Source organism: Canis lupus, chromosome 10 (assembly GCF_011100685.1).
Source record: "Canis lupus familiaris isolate Mischka breed German Shepherd chromosome 10, alternate assembly UU_Cfam_GSD_1.0, whole genome shotgun sequence".
Classification (NCBI taxonomy): domain Eukaryota; kingdom Metazoa; phylum Chordata; class Mammalia; order Carnivora; family Canidae; genus Canis; species Canis lupus.
Window position 1 is genome coordinate 21453816 of NC_049231.1, and position 20325 is coordinate 21474140.

The 20325-nt window shown below is 55.9% G+C and overlaps 1 protein-coding gene across 4 annotated transcripts in view; it reads right to left on the bottom strand.

The window, feature by feature from the left end:
- Positions 1-20325, bottom strand: part of FBLN1 (fibulin 1) — a 117322-nt gene that overhangs the window by 8887 nt on the left and 88110 nt on the right. For all 4 annotated transcript variants that reach the window (XM_038550224.1, XM_038550223.1, XM_038550226.1 and 1 more), the window contains 2 exons: positions 14157-14299; positions 12048-12179 (listed from right to left, as the gene is read on the bottom strand). In XM_038550224.1, coding sequence (XP_038406152.1) covers positions 12048-12179; positions 14157-14299 — 275 coding nt within the window. The remainder of the gene's footprint in view (positions 1-12047; positions 12180-14156; positions 14300-20325) is intronic.

Here is a 20325-nt window from a genome sequence, read left to right on the forward strand (position 1 = left end):
CACCTTGCTGTCAACCTGACTTAGAGTTAGAAACCTGGGGGTGCCAGAGAGGGGCAGGTCCCGCCCTCCGCTCTCCAGAGGGCCCTCCTTCTGCGCAGGCATGCAGCATGGGCACCCCGAAGCCCAGGTCCCGACCACAGCACGGTGCCCTCTCCCTCCTTTGCAAGCACGATGCCCTCGGTCTGGGCGTGCACTATGCTGGGTGCCGTGGTGACAAACACCAACCTGAGCACCTCCTGCGGATGGTGTGGCAGCAGAGGCTGGGGAGTAAGGAGAGCAGCTTCGGTGGAGCTTGGGACAAGTGCTCACCCCAGCCCGGACACTGCAGCCCTCGGAAGCTTCGAGAGGGAGTTAGTCTGGAAAGAACAGCGCGGGGGCCAGGGGCAGGGAGTGCTCAGAAATTCAGATACGCAGAGGACCCGGCTGGACCCCCCGAGTAGGCCTTCATCTTGCCCAGGGTCGCACGGGAAGGTCACGGCACAGGAACCCCACATGGGGTCCCGACAGCATGCACGCATTCCTGAGCATGCCACCGAGTCCAGCAGGAATGCACAAGGCCACGGGCACGGTGCCCCGGCTACAGGCATGAGTATTTCTCTGTTCCCGTGCCTCAGTGTCTCCTCTGTTGATGGGGAGAATCACCTGCCAGGTTGCTACAGGCAGCATCTCTAATGTTCTGGAAGAGGGCCTGGCACCCAGCAGGGCCCTGGAGGGTTAGCTATTAGTCCGATGACGGTGATAACTAGGACGCCACTTGGGGTCCCGAGTCCCCGCCTCGAGGGGACGCTCCTTGCAGAGTCCGTCTGGAAACGCCCGACATCGAGGCTGGGAAACTCTTCCTGATGAGGGGGGGACGATGAGTGTCTGGGTCCTTGGCACATTCACGGTCATCAGGTGAGGCTGCTGTAAGACCCGAATTATCATCAAATTTTTCTTTCCTTCTGAGTTTGCAGGACATGCCTCTACTGCTCTTTGGCCAAAACAAGTTCGTTTTTTTGTTTTGTTTTAATAAAGAATGATTTATGAATGTGCCCGCTGATATCGAAGGCTTTTCCAAAGGTGGGTGACCGCAGCAGCGGTAGGAGGGTCAGCGGTCACCCTGGGGGGAACACGGAGCCTCTGCTCTGGGCTCGCGTTAACCCCATGGTGACTGGAAGTCAGCAGGTGCGTGTGGCTCTGCAGCGGGCCGGGGGCCGGGCCTGGGTGACCTCCTCGTGCGTGTGGTGGGTGTGTGCACGCACGTGTGCAAGAAAGGAAAACAAGCAGGGTGATGGAGCGGGGCGCTGCACAGGTGAGCCCCTGGAGGTCCTGCCTCAAGGAATTCACAACTCGTGGAAGAGCAAGTCTGGCAGGAATGCACAAGGCCACGGGCACAGCACCCCGGCCACAGGCATGGGTATTTCTCTGCTCTTGTTCACGGATCTTCCAGAAGGGACCTCCAGCGACCCTGCTCGGAGCATCTCCCCTCCACCCCGTCCACCGGGAGGGCCTTGCCAAGGTCACCAGCGGCCTGGGTGTCACCGAATCCAAGGGGTGTGCCGTCCTCCAGGAAATGCCGACCCCTCCTCCAGGACATCGGGCTCCGGGCTCCTACCCTGCCCGACCTGTGGCGCCTGCTCTTGGCCGCTGCTCTCTGTGTCCACAGCTGCTCCCTCCGTGAGCTCGTGGGGTCTTGGCTCCAACCACCGTCCCCACGCTAACCTCTCCCAAGCTCATCTACTCCACATCGCACCACCGTGGGGCCGTGGCACCTCGATCCTGGAGTCCAAACTGAACTCCTGGCCTCCCCAAAGCTCCCATAGCACAGCCTTCCCGCCTCAGCAGACGGCAACGCCAGTCTTCTCTTTTTCAGACCAAAGTCTGTGTGGTTATCTGCTCCACATCCAGCTCAGAGCAAAACGTGGCACTCCCTCCCAGTGACGCCCGAATCTGTCTCCCTGTCACCCCTTCTGCTGGACCCACATGGGGTCCACCATCACCTCGGCCTAGCTGGCAACGAGAGCCTTGGGCCTGCACACAGAGGGAGCCTTGGAAGTATTAAGTCATCGTACACCTCACCTCAGGACCCTTGGGTGTTGGACAACTGTCTCCGACGACCAAATTTAAAGCTGCTCCTTGAGCAGCCCGGGTGGCTCTGTGGTTCAGCACCGCCTTTGGCCCAGGGCCTGATCCTGGAGACCCGGGATCGAGTCCCACTTCAGGCTCTCTGCATGGAGCCTGCTTCTCCCTCTGCCTGTGTCTCTGCCTCTCTGTCTCTCTCTGTGTCTCTCATGAATAAAATAAAATCTTCAAAAAAATAAAAATAAAAAAATATAGCCACTCCTCTGCTCTCACTCGCCTCCCCTGACCATGAACACATTCTACTCGTTTCTTGTCTGTTCCTGCCCTCTGGAATAAAATGTGTATGTGGCAGGGATTCATGCCTGCCTGCCTGTCTGTCTGTCCTGCTGTGTCCCCTGGGCCAGGACCTGCCCCTGCAGGGCACAGACACTGTTTGCCGGAAGAAGGGATATGAGAAGAGTCCCTAAAGAGGCCCATCAGGGTGCCTGGAACACAGGGGAGGAGACGAATGCTCCGCCTGTGGGGGTGTGGAGGGCAGGCAAGAGGAGATGGCACTGACCTGGGCTTTGAGGGGTGCATAGGAGTGTCCCCAGAGGAGGAAGAGGGGAATATCATAGCTAATGTCCAGGAGAAGAGAGGGGCCTGAGGCACGGGCTGGTGTGGCTGGAGTGCAGTGGAGGGAAAGAAGGGACGAGAGTGCTGAGGATGTCTCTGTGGCTGGGCAGCCGGCAGTCCCAGCAACGGCTGGCTGTAGGGGTGCGAGGGGAGCTATGGCAGAGGGTCCCTGGCTGCACTGTTAGGAACTGAGTGGTTAGAGCACCATCTGCCATGACCTGGAAGCATAACTGCAGAGGGAGGGGGGATGCTTTGGGCCGTTGGGGCAGCAAAGGCAGGAGCAGGGTTGCCAGCGCCACTTGGGTGGACTCTAAAGCACTGAGCCCCGCTGAGCCCTGGGAGGGTCCAGCGTGAGCCCGGGGGGCTGCCTGGAGGCATCATCAGCTGTGAGAGTCTGCGCCTGGGAGCTTGGTGGCGAGCGCCCTCCCCGTAGGGCTCCAGCTCTGCAGGGTTGCGGGGTCAGGTGCGCGCGGGGCCCCAGGCCCCCCAGCTCACGGCCGCCTCTCACCCTCATCCCGTCCCCTGTCCCCTCGGAGGGACCCTCCCGCCTGCCCTCCTTGCCCCTCCACCCTCAGGGGGAAGTCAGGCCGCGGCGCATCCCAGGCCCAGAGGCGGCGGGGCCGGCACCCGGGAAGCACGCTGGCTGCCGGCCAGGGTGTGGCCCGGGGTGACGGGCGGGCTGCGCCTCCGGGAGAAGAGAGGGCGCCTAATCCCCGGGATTTGCCGTGAAAGCAGGGAGAGGGCCAATCACTCGTCACCCGGCAGGGACAGCCGCGCTGTTGTTTTTAGGTGGAATTTCTGAATGTCATCTGTAATGTGTACTGATCCCGGGCCAAGCTTTCTGAATCAGGCTGCAGGACAGGGTCAGCCGCACATGGTTAACCCCTTAGGGGGTGATGATTTTAAAGAGGGGATCTGCGCCCCGCCGGCCGGACCCAGCAATGGTGGCCTGAAGCCGGATGGTTGGGCAAACAAGCACTTTGCTCTGAAAGAGGCCTCCTCTGGCGGGGGGCAGAGGCGCCGAGAGGTGGCATCTTCGCTCACCAGCTGTAGCAGGGCTGCAGCGTGCCAGTCTGTATGTTGCGCACGCACTGCCCATGGAAGAGGCTGCACGCGGTACCCCACTAGGGCTTGGCAGTGCACAGCACACGCAGCTGGATGCGGCGGCCCTGCCACGCCCCACTTCTCTCTCTCCCTGAGACATGAACAGGTACGGAGCCTACAGGAGCTCGGACGGCAGGATACTGGGGAGGCCAGGAGGCAGCTTCGTGAAAGCGGCTCTGTGGCTTGGGTGTCAGTTTGCCGCCGGGCACCCAGCCCAGGGCTTGGCCTGGAGCAGGAACTCGGGATGTTCTTGTTGAGTGAGGTAAGTCGAGGATGGCACGACCTGGAAGGCAGGCCCTCCAGCACCCCGCTTCGGCTTGGCCTGCCTTGCCCGCCCAGGCCGCCAGGATAGCTCCCAGGGAGCCGGAGCCGCTTTGGGGTGAACGCTCTCGGTGCTGCCTCACCCTGGCCTGTCGTCCCCTCAGGGGGCACCGAGCTCTCACCAGCTCCAGCTCCAAAGGGCTTCCTCGCTGACGCTCATGGATCTCCTAACGACCCACCCAGCTGTGTTCAAATACGCACGGGTGGCTGTTAGCCCAGCAAGGCATGTATGACGGCGATTTTGCGGAGATGACGGCTGAGGCTCAGAGAGGTTGCCTGGGTCACACAGCTGCGAACAGTGAAGCAGGAATCAAGCCCAGAACGTCCAGCGCTCGCACTGCGGCCACAGAGACTCCATCACATTTTGCCCCAAGAGGGCCACCCCCAACTACTAGTATCTTTCAAAAGATAACCTTGAAACAGAGTGAACGGTAAACTTGAACCAGTAATAATCCTTACATATATTAAAAATCTCCCGGAGAAGTTTCAGTCCCATCAGTACTCATTTTCTGCACACTCATTGTGCGCCAGGCGCTGCTAGGAGCTTTCACATAATCATTTCGCCTAATTACGTTAATGGGTGTCTATAATTAGGGCACATCCCTTCTACTCCTGACATAGGTAACCATCCCTAAGGTGAGTGGGACAATCACGTGATCCTCCATTCATTCAGACTTTACGGAGCACAGGACTAGCTGCCACAGTGCCCGGGGCAAGAACAGGGATGCTTCAGTTTCTCGGGGACCTTGGGGCCCTCAGAGCTGCCCACGAGGCCAAGGACCTCGGGGCAGGCCCCCCTGCTTGGGAGCTGCAGCTCTGAAGCACTGGCTGCAGGCCCCGGGGCCAGCCCTCTGATTTTCTCTTACAGAAGCAGCGACACCATCCCGCAGGGCAGCGCAAGGGGTGCTCACAAGCGGTGGGCTCTGTGCGTGGGGATGAGGGGATGCACACGGGGGCACCAGGCGACTTGCCCACTCCCCAGCAAAACCTCCAGATCCTGCCCCTGGGCTCAGGGCGGCCTTGCATCGGGGACGGGAGGCCAAGGCTTGATGTTACGGTGTTATCCCTCCTCCAGCAAGTACCAAACATCTGGAAATCAAACCCCGTGTGCGTCCACACGCTCATCTGCATCCTCATGCCAACCCTTAGCCACACCCATGCCTACGCACACCTGTATACACTCACTCCTAAACTCACAACACCCCAGACACACATGCTGCACGTGCACACACACTGTCGGACCCGAGGGCTTTCCCAGGAACAAATTCACAAATGGAGTGGGGTCCGAATTTGTCTTCAGATTCGTAGGTTATAATTAACGCGAGTCTCCAGCCAGAGCGTCCTGCCCAGCCCACCAACAAACCCCCTTCGCTGCAAGTGCCCATAAGGGGTGCAGCTCAGCCCCGGGCTGAGCGGCCCCCCAGTACAGCCCTGGACCCCCCTCACCTGCCCCCTGTGGGCAGACTGGGAAGAGGCAGGCCCAAGGGTGCCGAGCAGTGGCCCCCTGGTGTGGCCGCCTGTGGGAACAAAAATGAGTCAGGACCGTGCAGGTGGAGAAGCAGAGAAGCCTGCTCCCTCCCTCAGCATGGGTCAAACCTCACCTCTTGACCACCTGGGCTTGCCCACAAGCAAGGGGCTCTTTACTCACAAAGGGGTGGCCCGAGGCCCAAGACCCCATGGCCAGGAGCACCACCGCTGCTCAAAAGGAGAGGCTTCACTACCTACCCCGTCTGACTGCTGCTGACAGAGGCCAGTGGTATAGATGCTGGCTGGTGTAGACCAGATGAAAACAGGGCTGTGCCATGAGGTCCACAGGGGTGGGAGGCCCTGGAGACAGGTGGCTCAGGTCTAACTTGCATCCTCAAATGCTCCCCAGCTGAGAGGCCCTGGCAAGCAAGCAGCCTAGTTCCACTGACCTCAGTTTTCTCATCTGCGAAGTGGGGACAACCACCAGCTCTGGCTGCAGGAGGCTGCAGAGGGATCTAGAAGCACTGCGGGCAGTGGGAGCCTCCCAAGGAGCATGGCAGACCTCCAGTAGCTCCCTGCTGGCCATAGAAGTCCGTGGAGGCCTGGCCCTGGGACCCCTTGCCACTTCTCTTCTTGCTCCCGTAGTTTATCCTCCATACTCTGGTAGCACCGGCTGTGCAGGGTGCTTCCCACCCACTGCCTCTTGTGCTGCCTCTGGGCCAGGGATACCTCTGCCTGGCTCACCCCTACTCGGCTCTCAAGACCCAAGGCTTGCGTTACCTCTTCCGAGAAGCCTCCCTTGACTGCTCTGCGAGGCCAGCTGGGCTGCCTCTCGTCTGCATGTCCAGCACATTCCACACTGTACGGGAAGCCTCTGGTTTGGTGTCTGCCTCCCTCTCGGGCTGGGAGCAAGCAGATGGTGTGGGATGTATCCCTCTCAGCTACCTCAGGCTCCTAGAGCCGACCGAGGCCTGGCCACAGGAGGCCTCCACGTGTTTCCTGGGCTACACGGGAGGTTTGGTGGTAGGGCGACAGCGTCGGCGAGACCTCCAGGTACAACACACTCGGTGGGCAGCAGAGGGAGAGCTGGTGCGTGTGCACGCATGTGCAGGTGTGCGGTCACCGGGGATCAAAACCCGACCTGCATCTGGCCCCTGTGCTGCCAGGTGCCTGGGTCCGTGAAGAGCGTGACATTATTGCAAACCCCAGAACTTTCAGAGGTTACCGTTGAGAGCTGCTGCCCTGCGCCCACACTGACGGCGCCCCGCCGAGTGACACCTGGGCAGAGACAGACCAAGACTCACGTGGGAGAGGCTGTCTTGAAGCTTCAGGGCCACACTTTCTGAGTTAAGACCACACCCACCCCCTTGAAACGTATATATATACGGTCAGGATGTTTAAAACACCACCCCACCGAGGGAGGAGACAAGGTCCTGGGGCAGCCTGCCCTGACGCTTCACCCAGCCAGGGCTGCACCATCCAGGGGCTGCCTCCTCCATGCAGCATGCAAAGATTTGCCCCAGTGGGGTGACCAGGCTCTGCCCCCACAGCACCTCTGCGCTCTCCTGCCACTATCTAGGGACGGTCAGCCTCCCTAGAGGCTGAGACTGCGTGCTCCCCTCCCAGCACATAGTAGGTGCTCAGGAAGCACTGTGGAGTGGGGGAGACAGCTAACTGCTCACTCCCGGTGCCCCTACCCCGGCGATGCCCACTGCCAACCCCCCTGACTCCGGCCCTGAGGCTGCCCGGGCACCAGGGAGCCACGTTGGCGCGGCCAACATTGGCTGCTTGCAGATTCCTCGATGTGATCAGAGGGAAGGGAGGACGGCTGCTGGAAGAGACACGCGGGCAGCTCAGGGGAGCAGCCTGCGTGGGGAGCTGCTGCTCGCGCCTGCTGGAAAGCTACACGCCATCGTTTACTTCCAGGGTCTCCGAAGCCATGGGGCGTGGACGCTCAGGGCCCAGGTCAATGGGAAAGACTGGTGAAAACCTCACGAGGCCCGAGGCTGACACCGTGGGGAATGCCGACGCTTATTTGTTCTTTTGGGTTCGCCGTTTTTAGCACAATTAGAGCCTTCCCGGTAATTATGCAAAGACTCAAAAACAAAACTCCCCACTCTACTGGGGGAGAACAATTAGCAAGTCCATCTCTTTTATTTCAGCTCATTTCAGAGGCTGGGAGAGCTAACTACCTAGTAGTTTTAGGGCTGTTCTCTCCAGGGGCCGGGCGTGAAGGATTCCAGTAAGAACAGGACATGTGAGATGTTATGACCCAGGGTGGACCTTGCGGAATCATGGCTCGGTCACATCCTGGTGGCCCTTTCTTGCCAGGGAGGGTCCGCGCTACAGGAGGCTGTGACCTACGGAGCCCGTGCGAGCCGGGGCGCTCCTGTCTTTCCAGCACGGCCTTGGGTAGTCGATCGCTTACTGTATGTCCATGCCTGATGGGGAAGCGGGGTCCCAGCCCCCACGGTGCTCGGGCTCCACGAGGACCCTCAGTGCACGAGACGGGTGTGTGGCCGGTGGGGATGCTTCTCGAGAAGCCACTAGGTCCCCCGTCCACCTGCCCGCGGGCCAAGGATCACGCGGGCCTCTACACAATTGAAAGATGAGTCTAGAAAGCAACTAGCTCCTCTTGGCTTTGCGGGGCAGGGAGGTCTTCACAGAAATGCTGGCAAAGCTGACCCCTGGTATAGACAGATTTCCTGTCCTTGGAGGGAGGGTGGCAGGGAGGGCCGGGGCTCCGTGGGCAGCCGTGGCCCAGTGGCCTGGGGAGGGGGTGGCCCTCGGCAGTGGGTGTGGAGGTGCTGAAGGGACCCTGCCCGTGCCCGTCTCAGCCAGGGTGCCCCCCCATCCCGAGCTACTACCTGTAGGACCTCCTAACTGCAGCCAGTAGCCCGCAGAGAGAGGCACGAATCCGGGGCTGGATGCAGGAGGCTTTGTCGTGGCCCCAGAATACCTGAGGCATTAAGAGGGCATTTTTGCACAAGCTAAAAATGCTTTCTTCATTTTTCACTGACAGCTGGTTAAGGAGGAATGCAAGAGGATGGCCGCTCGGGCTTTCTGCAGACAGCAGGCTCGGCCCTGCTGCAGAGCCGCCTTTATCCCCCCTAAGAATGGGCTTTTCAAGGATACATTAGGGGAAGGCCTGGCCCTTTTAGGTTCTGAGTGGACTCGGGGCACTTTCTTCTGCTGTTATTTGGGGCAAGGATGAGCTCCATGGCCTCAGGGTCCTGGCAGCCTGTACACGCCTTATTTCTCTGGGACCCAAACCCTCAGTCACTTTGCCCAAGTCAGCCCGAGCAGTCGGTGGGCTCCAGGTGTTTGGGGAGCATCCAGCTCTGGCCCACTTTGTCCCCAACGCCAAGGAGCGGAGGACGAGCCTCTTGCTGTCTCTGGCCCTTCCTCCCACAGGGTTGTGGCGGGGAGGAAACACATCTGTGGAGATTCAGCTCAGACCTCACCTCCTCCACGGAGCCTTCCTGACCTCGGTGTCCAGTGCCCGTACGGGGCACGGCCTACAGTGGGCAGGTGTTCAGCCAACACCTGTGAGTAGGTCTGGGTCCCTTCCCAGGCACTACAGGCAGCATGGGGCTGCACACTGGTTCTCGCGGGGCCCAGGAGTCCCCTAAATCCTGCCAGGCACAGCAGATACAGAGGCTTGAGTGGCCCTGGAAAACATTTTCTTCCCTTCCACTGACATAAAGCGTTTCTGTCTAAGACACTGCTTGAAATGAGAACCAAGCCACCAAAAACAAGTTTGCAAACACCCAGGCCCCACAGTGTTTCAGAGGCTCCTCTCAGGTGGTTATTTATCTGCCTTCCCTCCTTTGTCCAAGGGCGACAATCACACCCATCCCTGGAGGCACTTGTGAGAGCTGAGTGGGGTGCAGGTAAACATGCTTGGCTGTGGCTCGCAGGCCGCTCCTGCCTGGGCTCAAGTCCAGCAGCGAACCAGCCACGGCAGGTGGACAGGCCTGTCGCTGTAGAGCTGTGCCCGTGTCCAGTGCCAGCAATGCCAGCCCAGCTACCCCCGGGGCCCAGAAGCTCCCAGGGGACACAGGAGTTTTTTGGGACAGAGGAGGAAAAGGGAAAGAGGTGGGAAGAGACCTGAGCAGAGAAATAAGGGAGTGACCGGCGGGCAAGGAGATGAGAGTCCAACCCGAAACATGGCCCCGAGTCCCACCTCGGTGAGACCCTGGCATCTGGACTCCTCTGGCCTCCGGCCTCTACTTGGGGGATGACACTGGCAGGAGGCAAACTCTGGGACCCTGGTCAGATGCGTGTGTTGCAATAGACTGAGGGGCAGGGGGTGCCGGGCCTACCTGGAAGCAGGACGACTCCTCCAGGGCCACCCCGGGCCCCCCTCCACGCAGAACCAGCCCAGATTCCAAAGACCAGGGCACGCGTGACCAGGTGCAGTGAGGGACGGCCGCTCAGTCTTTGTGGCCTTACCCACATTCCTCCCAGGGGCTCCCCACTGTGCCTTGCTCTGCCCTGAGGCACCATGAGAAACCCGGCACACCCTCCTCCCTCTCCGGGCCTCGATTTACCCCTCTACAGAAAAGCGGGAAGGGATGGTCTCCAGGAGCCTCCAGGCTCCGACACGCCGAGATTTTCTGCCCCAGTGGATGGGAAGCCGAGAGACAGAGGCTCCCAGGTGAAGTCTGTCTGGAGCACGGATGTGGCTAGAAAAATGCACTGGTGGGCACTGAATCTGGGCCCAGCTGCTGCCAGGCCCGACTTGGGTGACCCAGGAGGGATGAAGCTGGGAACGGAAGGTGTCAGCCCTGCAAGGAGCCCCCGTGGGCCCTTGGGTGCGTTTGTGGGGCCACCTCTCTCCTCCGCTGGAATGCAAAGCCCTCGGGGGCAGGCAGTGGTGCTCATTCACCTCTGTCCCCACGAATGTCCAGCCCGGGCCCAGCGACAGATGGGGGCTCGGGAAAGGAGCAAAATGGAGAGAGTGAATGAGGGAAGCAGAAGGCTCTGAGTCCAGCTCTTGGGGTTCCAGGCCAGGATTCACCCCGCAAGGCCGCTCGCAGCCATGCCCGCCGGCCTAGCATCGGAGCGCAGGGCTGGCAGGAATGCCCGCGTTGCAGGTGGGTCGCCACCACCCCCGCCCAAGCGGGACACAGCCTGACCCTGCGCCCCCAGCCCCCGACCATCTGCCCTCATCCTCAGGCCCCCAGGCCTCTTCATACAGCATGGGGGAAACAGCCCCGGGGTGGGCAGTGACTCAAGGGTAAGCAGCAGGTTTTATGGCTGCTGACAGCCAAACTGCACGCCCTCCCCTCCCCGTGGAATCCTAGCGAGGACTAATGTGCCATTAATTGTAATTAACTAATTATTCCTGCTGCCAACTAGCGGAGGAGGCGGCTGGGGGTGGGGAGCCCCTAAATGACTCAGTCATGTTTACAACATGCAAACCCATTTAAGAGCTTGTAAAGTCGCTATAAATGGCTCTTTGGCAACAGGGGAATAACGATCCCCTGTCTCCAGCTGCGGGTTTAACAACGGTCGAGGACGGCCGGGGCACAGGGACCCGGCTTCTGAGATCCAACAGCGCCACCTAGAGACCTCGTTCCCAAACACTCTGCTCCAGGGCCACCCGCATGGATGCTGCTCCTTCTGGTCACCAGCTCACAGAATCCAGGGCCTGGGACAGCATGGGGCCCAATGCGCCCCCCACCATTCTCAATGGAGGAGCTGAGGCCCACGTGAGGGCAGGGCCTGGCCCTCAATGCTCAGCTGCTTTGAAAAATACTCAGAGTCCGAAAGCTAAGTCCCGAATGGGAGCTGCGATGGTTTCCAATCCACGCACCACCACACTCCCCCCAGTGACAGTTCGGGAGAGGCTTATGACCCAGTTCCCCAGACTCACCTGCTTCCCTGCCCGGGCCTCCACGGCGCCTCCCCATCTTGCCCCCCATCCCCAGAGCTCGGCCCCAGCCCTGGTCTGTGCTTCCAGCAGGCTCCTCGCCCAAGGGCTGTGTGTGACCCGTCAGGAGGGATAACAGGACACACGGCAAGGTGAGCGGTCTGGGGCCGAGACCAGAGCGCAGGCTCTGACTCCCCGTTTGCTATCCCTCCTGTTGTGCCACAAGAATAAGAATCCTATCGGGTCCGGTCCCACTGACCCGGGGACCACCTGGGCCCTGAGACAAGCACCTCCCCTGTGTCATATTGTCAGTTCACAGCCATGAGACACAGAGATCTACTTAATCACCCACTGGCAGGCAGGAGGCCTGGCGGCACAGGCAGGAGCAGATCCCCCTCCTCGCCGGTGATGGCCTTGGGGGGGGCGGGGGGGGGTCCAGCTGTCCCTGAAGGACGGGAGGGTGTGAGGAGGGAGGCTCAGATGCGACCTGGGCTGCTCCAAAGAGGTTTCCCAGCAGCCTAGCCAAACGGTCCCCCGCGAGGCCGCTGGCTGGGAGGACGAGGAGGCGTCCGGGTGGACCTGAACGTCTCCGGCCACTCACCCACAGTCATGCCGTCCATGTAGCGCTTGATGATGTCAAAGGAGTCCCGCAGGTTTCCTTCTGTGATGTCGAAGATAATGTCGGCGTGGTTGGCAGGGTACACGGGCATGACGGCCCGGAGGAAGATGATCTCTGGCAAGAGAAGCACGGCATGGGAACCCCGGCAATGCACCCTTGGGTCACGAGAGCCCAGCGCCCGGGAGCCCTGTATGGACGGGGTGGTGGGGTCCTGAGGGCTCACAGGTCATGGCCTACCCCCCTTCCAATCAGCGGGAAACGGAAGCCTGCATTGGTTTTGGATCTTCCCTAAGGTCCTGCAGCTTAAGGGATAGAGGTGCGGGGGCCAGGGAGCAATCGGGAATTAGTCATAAATCTTCACGAAACTGCAAAGAAGGGGGAGGGAAGTGGATGTGGGGACAAGGGGACAGAGGTCAGCAAGGGCAACAGAGCAGGCTGGTCTCCGCCCCTGGGGCAAAGCAGGTTAGAAAAGCCCCTTCCTGGGGTGGGCTGGGCAGCTCGGTGGCCGTGTTCATCACCAGGCCCCCATCCTAACCTGGCTCTGGGCGATCTGGACATGGCACCTGTGTGGGCCTCAGTTTCCCCATCTGCAGAGGGAAGGGGGCAGACCACCAGTGCCCTCCCTCTAAAGGTCAAGGTCAGGATTTCCTGGGCCTGAGATGTTAAGGGGCATCTCTGGCCACACTCGACTCCCTGCAGAATCAACTCACACAGCAGCATGGCCGGGAGGCCACACAAGCGGCCGTTAGGGGTTTGGGAAGGATTTGTATGTGGTTTGGTGGAAACTGTCATTTTGCACAAGGCAAACACTAGTCAGTGATTTTTCTAAAACCCACGTCCGTGCCACCCTGCAGGGATCCTGTGCCTCCTCTCTCCAGAGGAACAAGTTAGTGGGTAGGGGAGCAGGGGGCCACCTGCCCTTTCAGGCAACCACGTCCTCGGGGAGCCTCTCCTGCCCTTGCCACCAACCCCCCAACCGGGTGCTATGTTCCGACGTGCTCCTGTGTTACCCCAGGGAACACTGCACAGCATGTAGATGTGGGATTAGTCATGCTGGCTCAATCAGACACCTTCCCTCAGAGGGTCAGGGGGCTCTTTCTTATCATTAAGCCTCTGAGCTTGGCCCTGAGCCTGACACGTAGGTGGCTCAGGCAACATCTGCTGCATGAATCCCTCATGGTGAGCTCCTCCCAAGGCCAGAGATGAAGACCCCACAGAGGAGGCGGTGCTGGAGACCACAGCAGCCTCAGCATGGGGGCTGCACGCCCCGAAGCAAGGCATGCAGAACAGCACCCACGCATAGCCTTCCACCAGGGGCCAGGAGGGTGCCGTGCCCCAGGTCCCACCCCGGCGGAAAGGGTGCCACGATGGCAGGTCTACACAGCAGGCTAGGAGCCGCCTGCAGGGTGGGGCTGGGAACATTGCTTTACCCCTGGGCTACCTGGGTACAATCTAGTGCCTCGGTCTCCAGGGTGACATTTCTGTCCACAAATAGCATCAGGTGCAGCCCTGTGATGGCTCCCAGAAGCCTTGGAATGGAAGCCCCAACCCCAAGTCAAGGCTCTTGCCAAGACTCTACTGCTCCAGCCAGCAAAACTTGGCTTAGTTCCTCAAAGACCCAGTGCCCCTCCAGACCTTTCCAGATGAGTTCTGCTCCGCTTGGCAGAGCTCCTCCTCTCTCCCTGCTCTTTATTTTTTTTTCTTCTGCTCCCCATTTTCATTACTTATCTCCTACTGATCACTTAGGCCCCAGCGTGGAAGTCACTTCCTCCCAGAAGCCCTCCCTGACGCCCCAGAGCTCAGCATAGAACCAGCACTCAACAGACGTTTGCTGAGCAGCTGTGACCCACAAGAAGTGGCCTCCTGAGCTGAGCCAGGAACAGGCCGGCATGAGGCCGTGCACTCTTGGGGACACCGGGGAGATGCAGAGGCAAGTCTACTTCTTACCAGGGAGGAGTTCCTTAGGGCCGAGCTCTCAGCTCAAGCACCGGGAGGCCCCAGTGGCGGCTGCCTCGCAGGGATGTCTGTCTAGCAGATGCGACCTGCCCTGGGGCCCCCACGCCAGTTGTAGCCGTGGGAGTAGCCACTCACCTTCAGGGCGGGTGAACTCTCGGAAGGTGGGCAGCGACACAACGGTATGGGAGATGGTGTGCACGGGGTCCAACACGCAGGTGACATCGTTGGGGCGGCAGGACTTGATGCAGCGGACAGTGTCTGTCTTCTCTTGGCGGAGCCTGAGGGGAACCACAGCACAAGAGGTGGATGGGAAAGTCAGAATCGCCACTCCCACGGAGACCCAAGTCCCAGGAGGAGCAGCAGGTGGGCCAGGTGGACCTGGCTGCTCGGCGGGGATGCCACGTAGCCCTCCCTGCAGACCCGGCCGGCACCCATGCTCTGCTTTCCATCCGCCCTGTCTAGGGACAAGCGGAGCTTTGCTATTTGCCCAACTGTACGGACCGGGCGTCAGTTTCTTTTTTTTTTTTTTTTTTTTTTTTCGGGCGTCAGTTTCTATAACTGTAGACGAATTCCCTCACTCGACAAGTGTGTTTTGAAGGCCTGCTGGGTGCGAGGCGCCAGGGACGCCAAAGCAAACGTGGGACATGTGGTCCTGCCTCCCCGGAGCCCTGGGTCAGGTGGGTCTCGGGGGTAGTAAGTGAGGGAGCGTATATGCCACGCTCAGCACGGTGCCCAGCACAAAGAGGTCAAACCCACAGTGTCATGCCACACACCGGGACGGGGGAGCATTTTAGCTAGACATGTTTTGAATCCTCTTTATTGTAAAATAAAACACAGATGCTAAACCTACCCAGAACAACGATGTAATTTAGTGAGTATTATAATCGCCACTCAGGTTGAGAAAGAGATCTTCCATCCGCCACCCGAGGCCCCTTCATGTGCCCATACCCGTCTCTGCACCCTTCTCCATGCCCCCACGCCCCCACCACCCCCGACCTCTGACCCGACTGTTCCAGAAGCCGCCTACCTGGGTTTCTTTATAGCTCGTATCACACAAGTGTGCACCCTGAGACACCATCATTTAGATTTGTCCATGAGAAAAGTGTGCTGTCTCTTGAGCCCTTTTTAATCTACAGGTTCCCTCTCTATCCCTTCATTTCCCAGACAGTTGATCTGTTAAGGAACTGGAAGCCTCTGAGCGACAGAGCTTCCTCCATGTGGACATGCCGACTGCATCCTTGTGGTGCAATGCAGCGTGTTCCCCCATCCTCTGCATTTCTGGCGTGCTGGCTGCCCCATCCAGACCTGAGCCGATGAAGGCCCAGTCCCTTTGGCAAGATGACAGTTGGTAGTATGTCATCCATTGGAGGGCACTTGGTATCTGTTTGTCTCTCTCTCTCAGTGACGTCAGCAGCTGTTGATGCTCAGGACCTAGATCCAGTGATTCATCGGGGATTGCAAAATGCTGGTAGTTGGATTCTATCATTTTTTAGTGTGTTAGTTGGAACACTTCTGTAAAGGGTGCTTCCCCTCATACACTATCTGGTTACCACGGGATATCGTTCATAGAAGAAAAGCCAGATCAATGCCTGATTTCTTGCCTTGTTTTTACAAGTGTTTCAGGATCATGAACTAGCTCTCTATCATCATCCAGAGGTTACCAGTTGATTTTTTTAAAATATCAGTATCAACTCATGGATTTAAACTATCGGATGGATTTCAATCCATGGCAATCATTATCCTTTGTTGGATGTTGAGCTTTCCCATCTTTGGCCAGAGGACAGATCAGGATGGCTCCAGCCATCGTCAGTAGCTCTCCTGCTCTCTGGAACAACAGGGTGGTCCAGCCTCATATTATACTTCCCCTGCCCCAGGTACTTCTCCAAGAAGTCTTGGGTTTGTTTTTGTTCTGTTTTTTTATTTTTTTTTATTTATTTTTTAGTGGAAAATGGTATTTCAAGACCACAGCCTAGATGCCCAATGTGGTCGGTGCTGCTGGGTTGGCCATTGCTTCCAGGCCTCTTCAGTGGACAGGCTTAAAGGTAAACTTCATCATGAGTTCCTAGTGATATTTCTGACTCAAAGCAAGAACCACACAGACTTTTAATCTCTTCTATATTACAAAGGAATCTCTTTTCTTCCATATCAGAATCCTGGTTTTCAGCAACACAGGAGAGGATAGAACATCCTGCAATTACTGATGTAGTTAATTCCATATTCTGACTCGGTAGTCTCAGGAGAGCAATAGTAAAATTGCCACCAGTGACACAATTACTTAAAATAATGTTTGCTTGAGGATGTCTGGGTGGCCCAGTGGTTGAGCATCTGCCTTCGGCTCACCTGGGATCGAGTCCCGCATCAGGCTCCCCACAGGGAGCCTGCCTCTCTCTCTGCCTGTGTCTCTGCTTCAATCTCTGTCTCTGTCATGAAAAAATAAATAAAATCTTTTTAAAACTAATGTTTGTTTGGATATGTCCTCCCTATTCTACCGGCATTTTTTAATAGATATGCTGATTCTACATTGTTTGAACATACAGCAATTCATAATATATGTTTTCCTTATAACATTCAGTTGTAGTTGGATGAGTAACGATGCCTAATGTTGGCCTGTTGCTACTTGTGTGTATTGGTAATACTTGTATCCTTTGCACACACAAGTCTCTTTTGTTGGGTCGACAATCCTTGGCTCATGTTTCCTTGAGGATCCTAAGTATTTGCCTTCTTCCAAAATAAGTTTTGCTGTGAAAAAGTCAGATGGCAATATAATTTTTCCCCTTAAATGTTGTTCCTGGTTTTGCTTAGATGCCCACTGGATGTTTGGCTCCCCTTTTCTTCAAAGTCCAATAATTTTACGAGACTATGTCTCGGTATTTGCTGCTCTGAGCAGATATGTTCAGGTATGCTGTGTGTTCTCTCAATGTGGATTTTTCTAATTTAATTTCTGGAAACTTCCTTGAGTTAATCATTTACTTATTTCTTTCCTTTGTTGTGGGTTCATTCCTCAGAGATTTCTATTATCCGTATGTTGGGTCTTCAGTGTCTGTCACTTCAAGCTTTTTCATCTCTTCTATTTCCTTATTTATAAAATTTGTCTTCTTCTGGGTCATGCTTTTTCTCAAGTATTTACTTCTGCAATTGCTTTTTGTTTTAATTTTAAATTATTTCCTGGGTTCCGTCGCTTCATGTCTCAATTTAGTTCATTCTGAATTGCAGTTCTCTTCCATTTTTGATCATTTTCTTAGTGTTTTTGCTTTGTTTTGATATAGGTCACAGTTTTGATCTAGACTCTGAGCATATCTTTCTGGTGTGTTTTCATTATCCAGAAGGATGTCATTCTGTTTCTTATTATCCTTCCTCTTACAATAATTTTGTATGAGATTCAACATTGATGCTTTTTGGTTGATCATTTTCAAGTGAAATTGAAATTTCACTTTCCTGACATTTTAGAAAAAGACATATTCACAGAAGTTTTCCTGACTTCACAGAGCTTCCTTATCTGACATTTTGGGCAGCCTGCTTTCTGATAGTCCTCTACATTTACCTGGACCTTCATTATCCGTGGTCTATTGTCTCTCTCCTACTCAATTCTGCATTTCACTTCCAGCAGCTTCTCCAAACCATGACCTTAAGGGAAGTCCTGCTGGGTCAGTTTCAAGAGTTCCTAGAGGCTAGATGGGGCCATTCCCTCAACACTTCCACGAGCTCCTTGCACACACTGGAATGGAATGAGTAAAATCTTTCCCAGCTTCAAATGCTGCTCTGAAATTTTTCTACTAGGGAGCAGCTGTTGACTGTTCTGGAGTCTCCCACTGCTCTCTCCTGCACAGGTGCTGATAACATGGAAGTGGACATAAACTGTATCTTGGGGTTCATAGGGATGTCATGTCACCTTGTTTAGTTGGGCATGTTTTCCACGGACTTTACAATTTTCTGTCCAGCCATCAGCGTGTTTTGGGTTGCGATCCAGAGAGCTTCAAACACTATGCTGCTTCATCTTTCCAGATTCTCTGTGCTAGAGTTTGCACCCATTGTCTCACTTAATCTCCACAGCTCTTCCCTCTACACCATACTGCCTCCTTCTTTAGCTAATAAAATGTCCTGTTCTATACTTGGGAATTATAGAATAGGGCTTGTATCCAGTAATTTAGAGATGAGGCCAGAGTAACAATCCGACCAGCACTTACCAAGCACTTACTCATCCCAGCAATCATGCCCCCTTCACAGCATTCAAGGCAGCAGGGGGCAGGGTTTCAGAGAACAGACTCCAGAGCCAGGCTGCCTGGATTTGAATCCCAGCCCCACCGGATACCAGCTGTGGGACTCTGGGCAGGTTACTCATCCGCTCTATGCCTCCATGTCTCCCATGTGGAATGGGGATCCTAATAGTATTTTCCTCACAAGGTTGTTGGGAGGGCTAATTGAGTTAAATGCTTGGAGCAGTGCCTGGCCCTCAGTAAGCAGTACACGTGTTAGATATCACAGCTATGATCATTATCATTATACTAATGACAATCATGATTATTATCATTTGCCCTTGGGAGCTGGGGTTAGTACAGTGATCAAGTCAGAAGAGCAGAGGCCTAGGGGTCAGAGGTGATGGCAGTGACCTTGGACACATCCAAACCCTATGAACCTTCATTCCCCATTTAACTCAAGATCCAAATGAACACTCACGTTCCTTCTAATGAGTGAAGAAACCAACACTTATTGACTGCCTACTATATATACCACATAGTGCCTCATCCGCAATTGCATGTAATCTTCAAAATAATCCATGAGGGGGTCATGAAGATCTGAAAGGCACTTATCTATGACTTTGGATAAGTCATACAACTAGTAAGTGGTAAGGAGGACATTCAAACTTTTATTTTTTTCTGCACTGCATGATCTCAGCAGCACTATGTAGCCCCAACAAACTGCAGGGCAGAGATGAGCCTGCACGTAATGCGGATAGAGCCTCACGTGTGCACTCGGGCACACACACAGAGACAGCAGGGGTGTCCTAAAATGGAATCGGCCACCTCAAGAGGAGTTCCACAAACAAAGGAGCGGGTAAGCAAAGCTGAATGGTCAGTTGGTGGTTATGTTGTACGGGGGACTCTGGCAAACTCTGTAAGGTCACTGCATGGCCTCTAAAGCCCTGATACTCCTATGGACATGAAGAAAAAGTGCTTCTTTCAATCAGAATAATCTGGAACATGATGAAAGAATAACTGAATACAGTAACTAGATCCCTGCTATAACTTGCTGACTTCACAGAAGAGGTGATATTTGAACCAAGCCTTGAAAATATCATCCATCCACCTGTTCATCTATCCATCCATGCATCCGTCCATCCGTCCATCCATTTGTCTATTCATATGTTTATTCAGATGCTTACTGAACTCCTACAGGCCAAACATTCTGAAATTATAGAGAATACAGACATAACCCCCTGTCTTCAAAAAAGCCCCAGTGCACGAGGGATAATAAAAAGTAACAACCAGAAGATAACAGAGAAAATGTCTGGATGGAATATGTCCAGGGCAACGTGAGCTCAGATGAAGGAAAGGCTTCATGGAGGAGGTGACCTTTGAGATAACGCTTCAGGGAGAATAGCAGTCTGCAAAGGTTTGGCAGGGCACATGCTAAAGCCGAGGGCAGCACATTCAGGGGAGGGGAAGCATCTCTGCGTGACTAGAACAAAAAGGATGAGTAGGATGGAGCTGAAAGAGGGGGCAGAGGCTAAATGGGGCAGGGCCTTGAATATCATTCCAGGGAGCTGGACTTCATCTGCTCGTACAAGAGAACCAAGAAGGTCCTAACGAGAGAGGGACGTAACCAGACTGGCCCTTCAGAGGGGTCCTCCAGCTGTAGCTTGGAGAATGCACTGGAAGCTGGGAGACTGGGAGCTACTGGTCCAGACCAGACATGATAAAAGAGGTAGGGGAGACAGAGTGGGAGGCCTGAGGTGGCTGGCTGACTAGAAGTGTGTACATTTCCATGGCAACTTAACTGCTGCTTCTGTCAAAAAGTAGAAGGTGGAGAGTTTCCCGTAGGTCCACCTTCCCTACCAGACAGCAAGGCCAGGACACTCTCCCCCAGCAGTGTACACATAAGCGTAGGAAGGATCTGAGGATCCTGAAACACCCTCTACTTGATTCCTCTGTGGCACTTTGCCTTCCCCTCTCATTTCTGCTCGGAAATAGCATTGGCAGCCACAGAAATGCTAGTGACAGAGGCCAGGGTGGGCACAAAGTCATCCATCCCCTCAACAGAGCACCTATGGTGCATTGGGCACCTGGCCAGGAGCTAGGGACACATC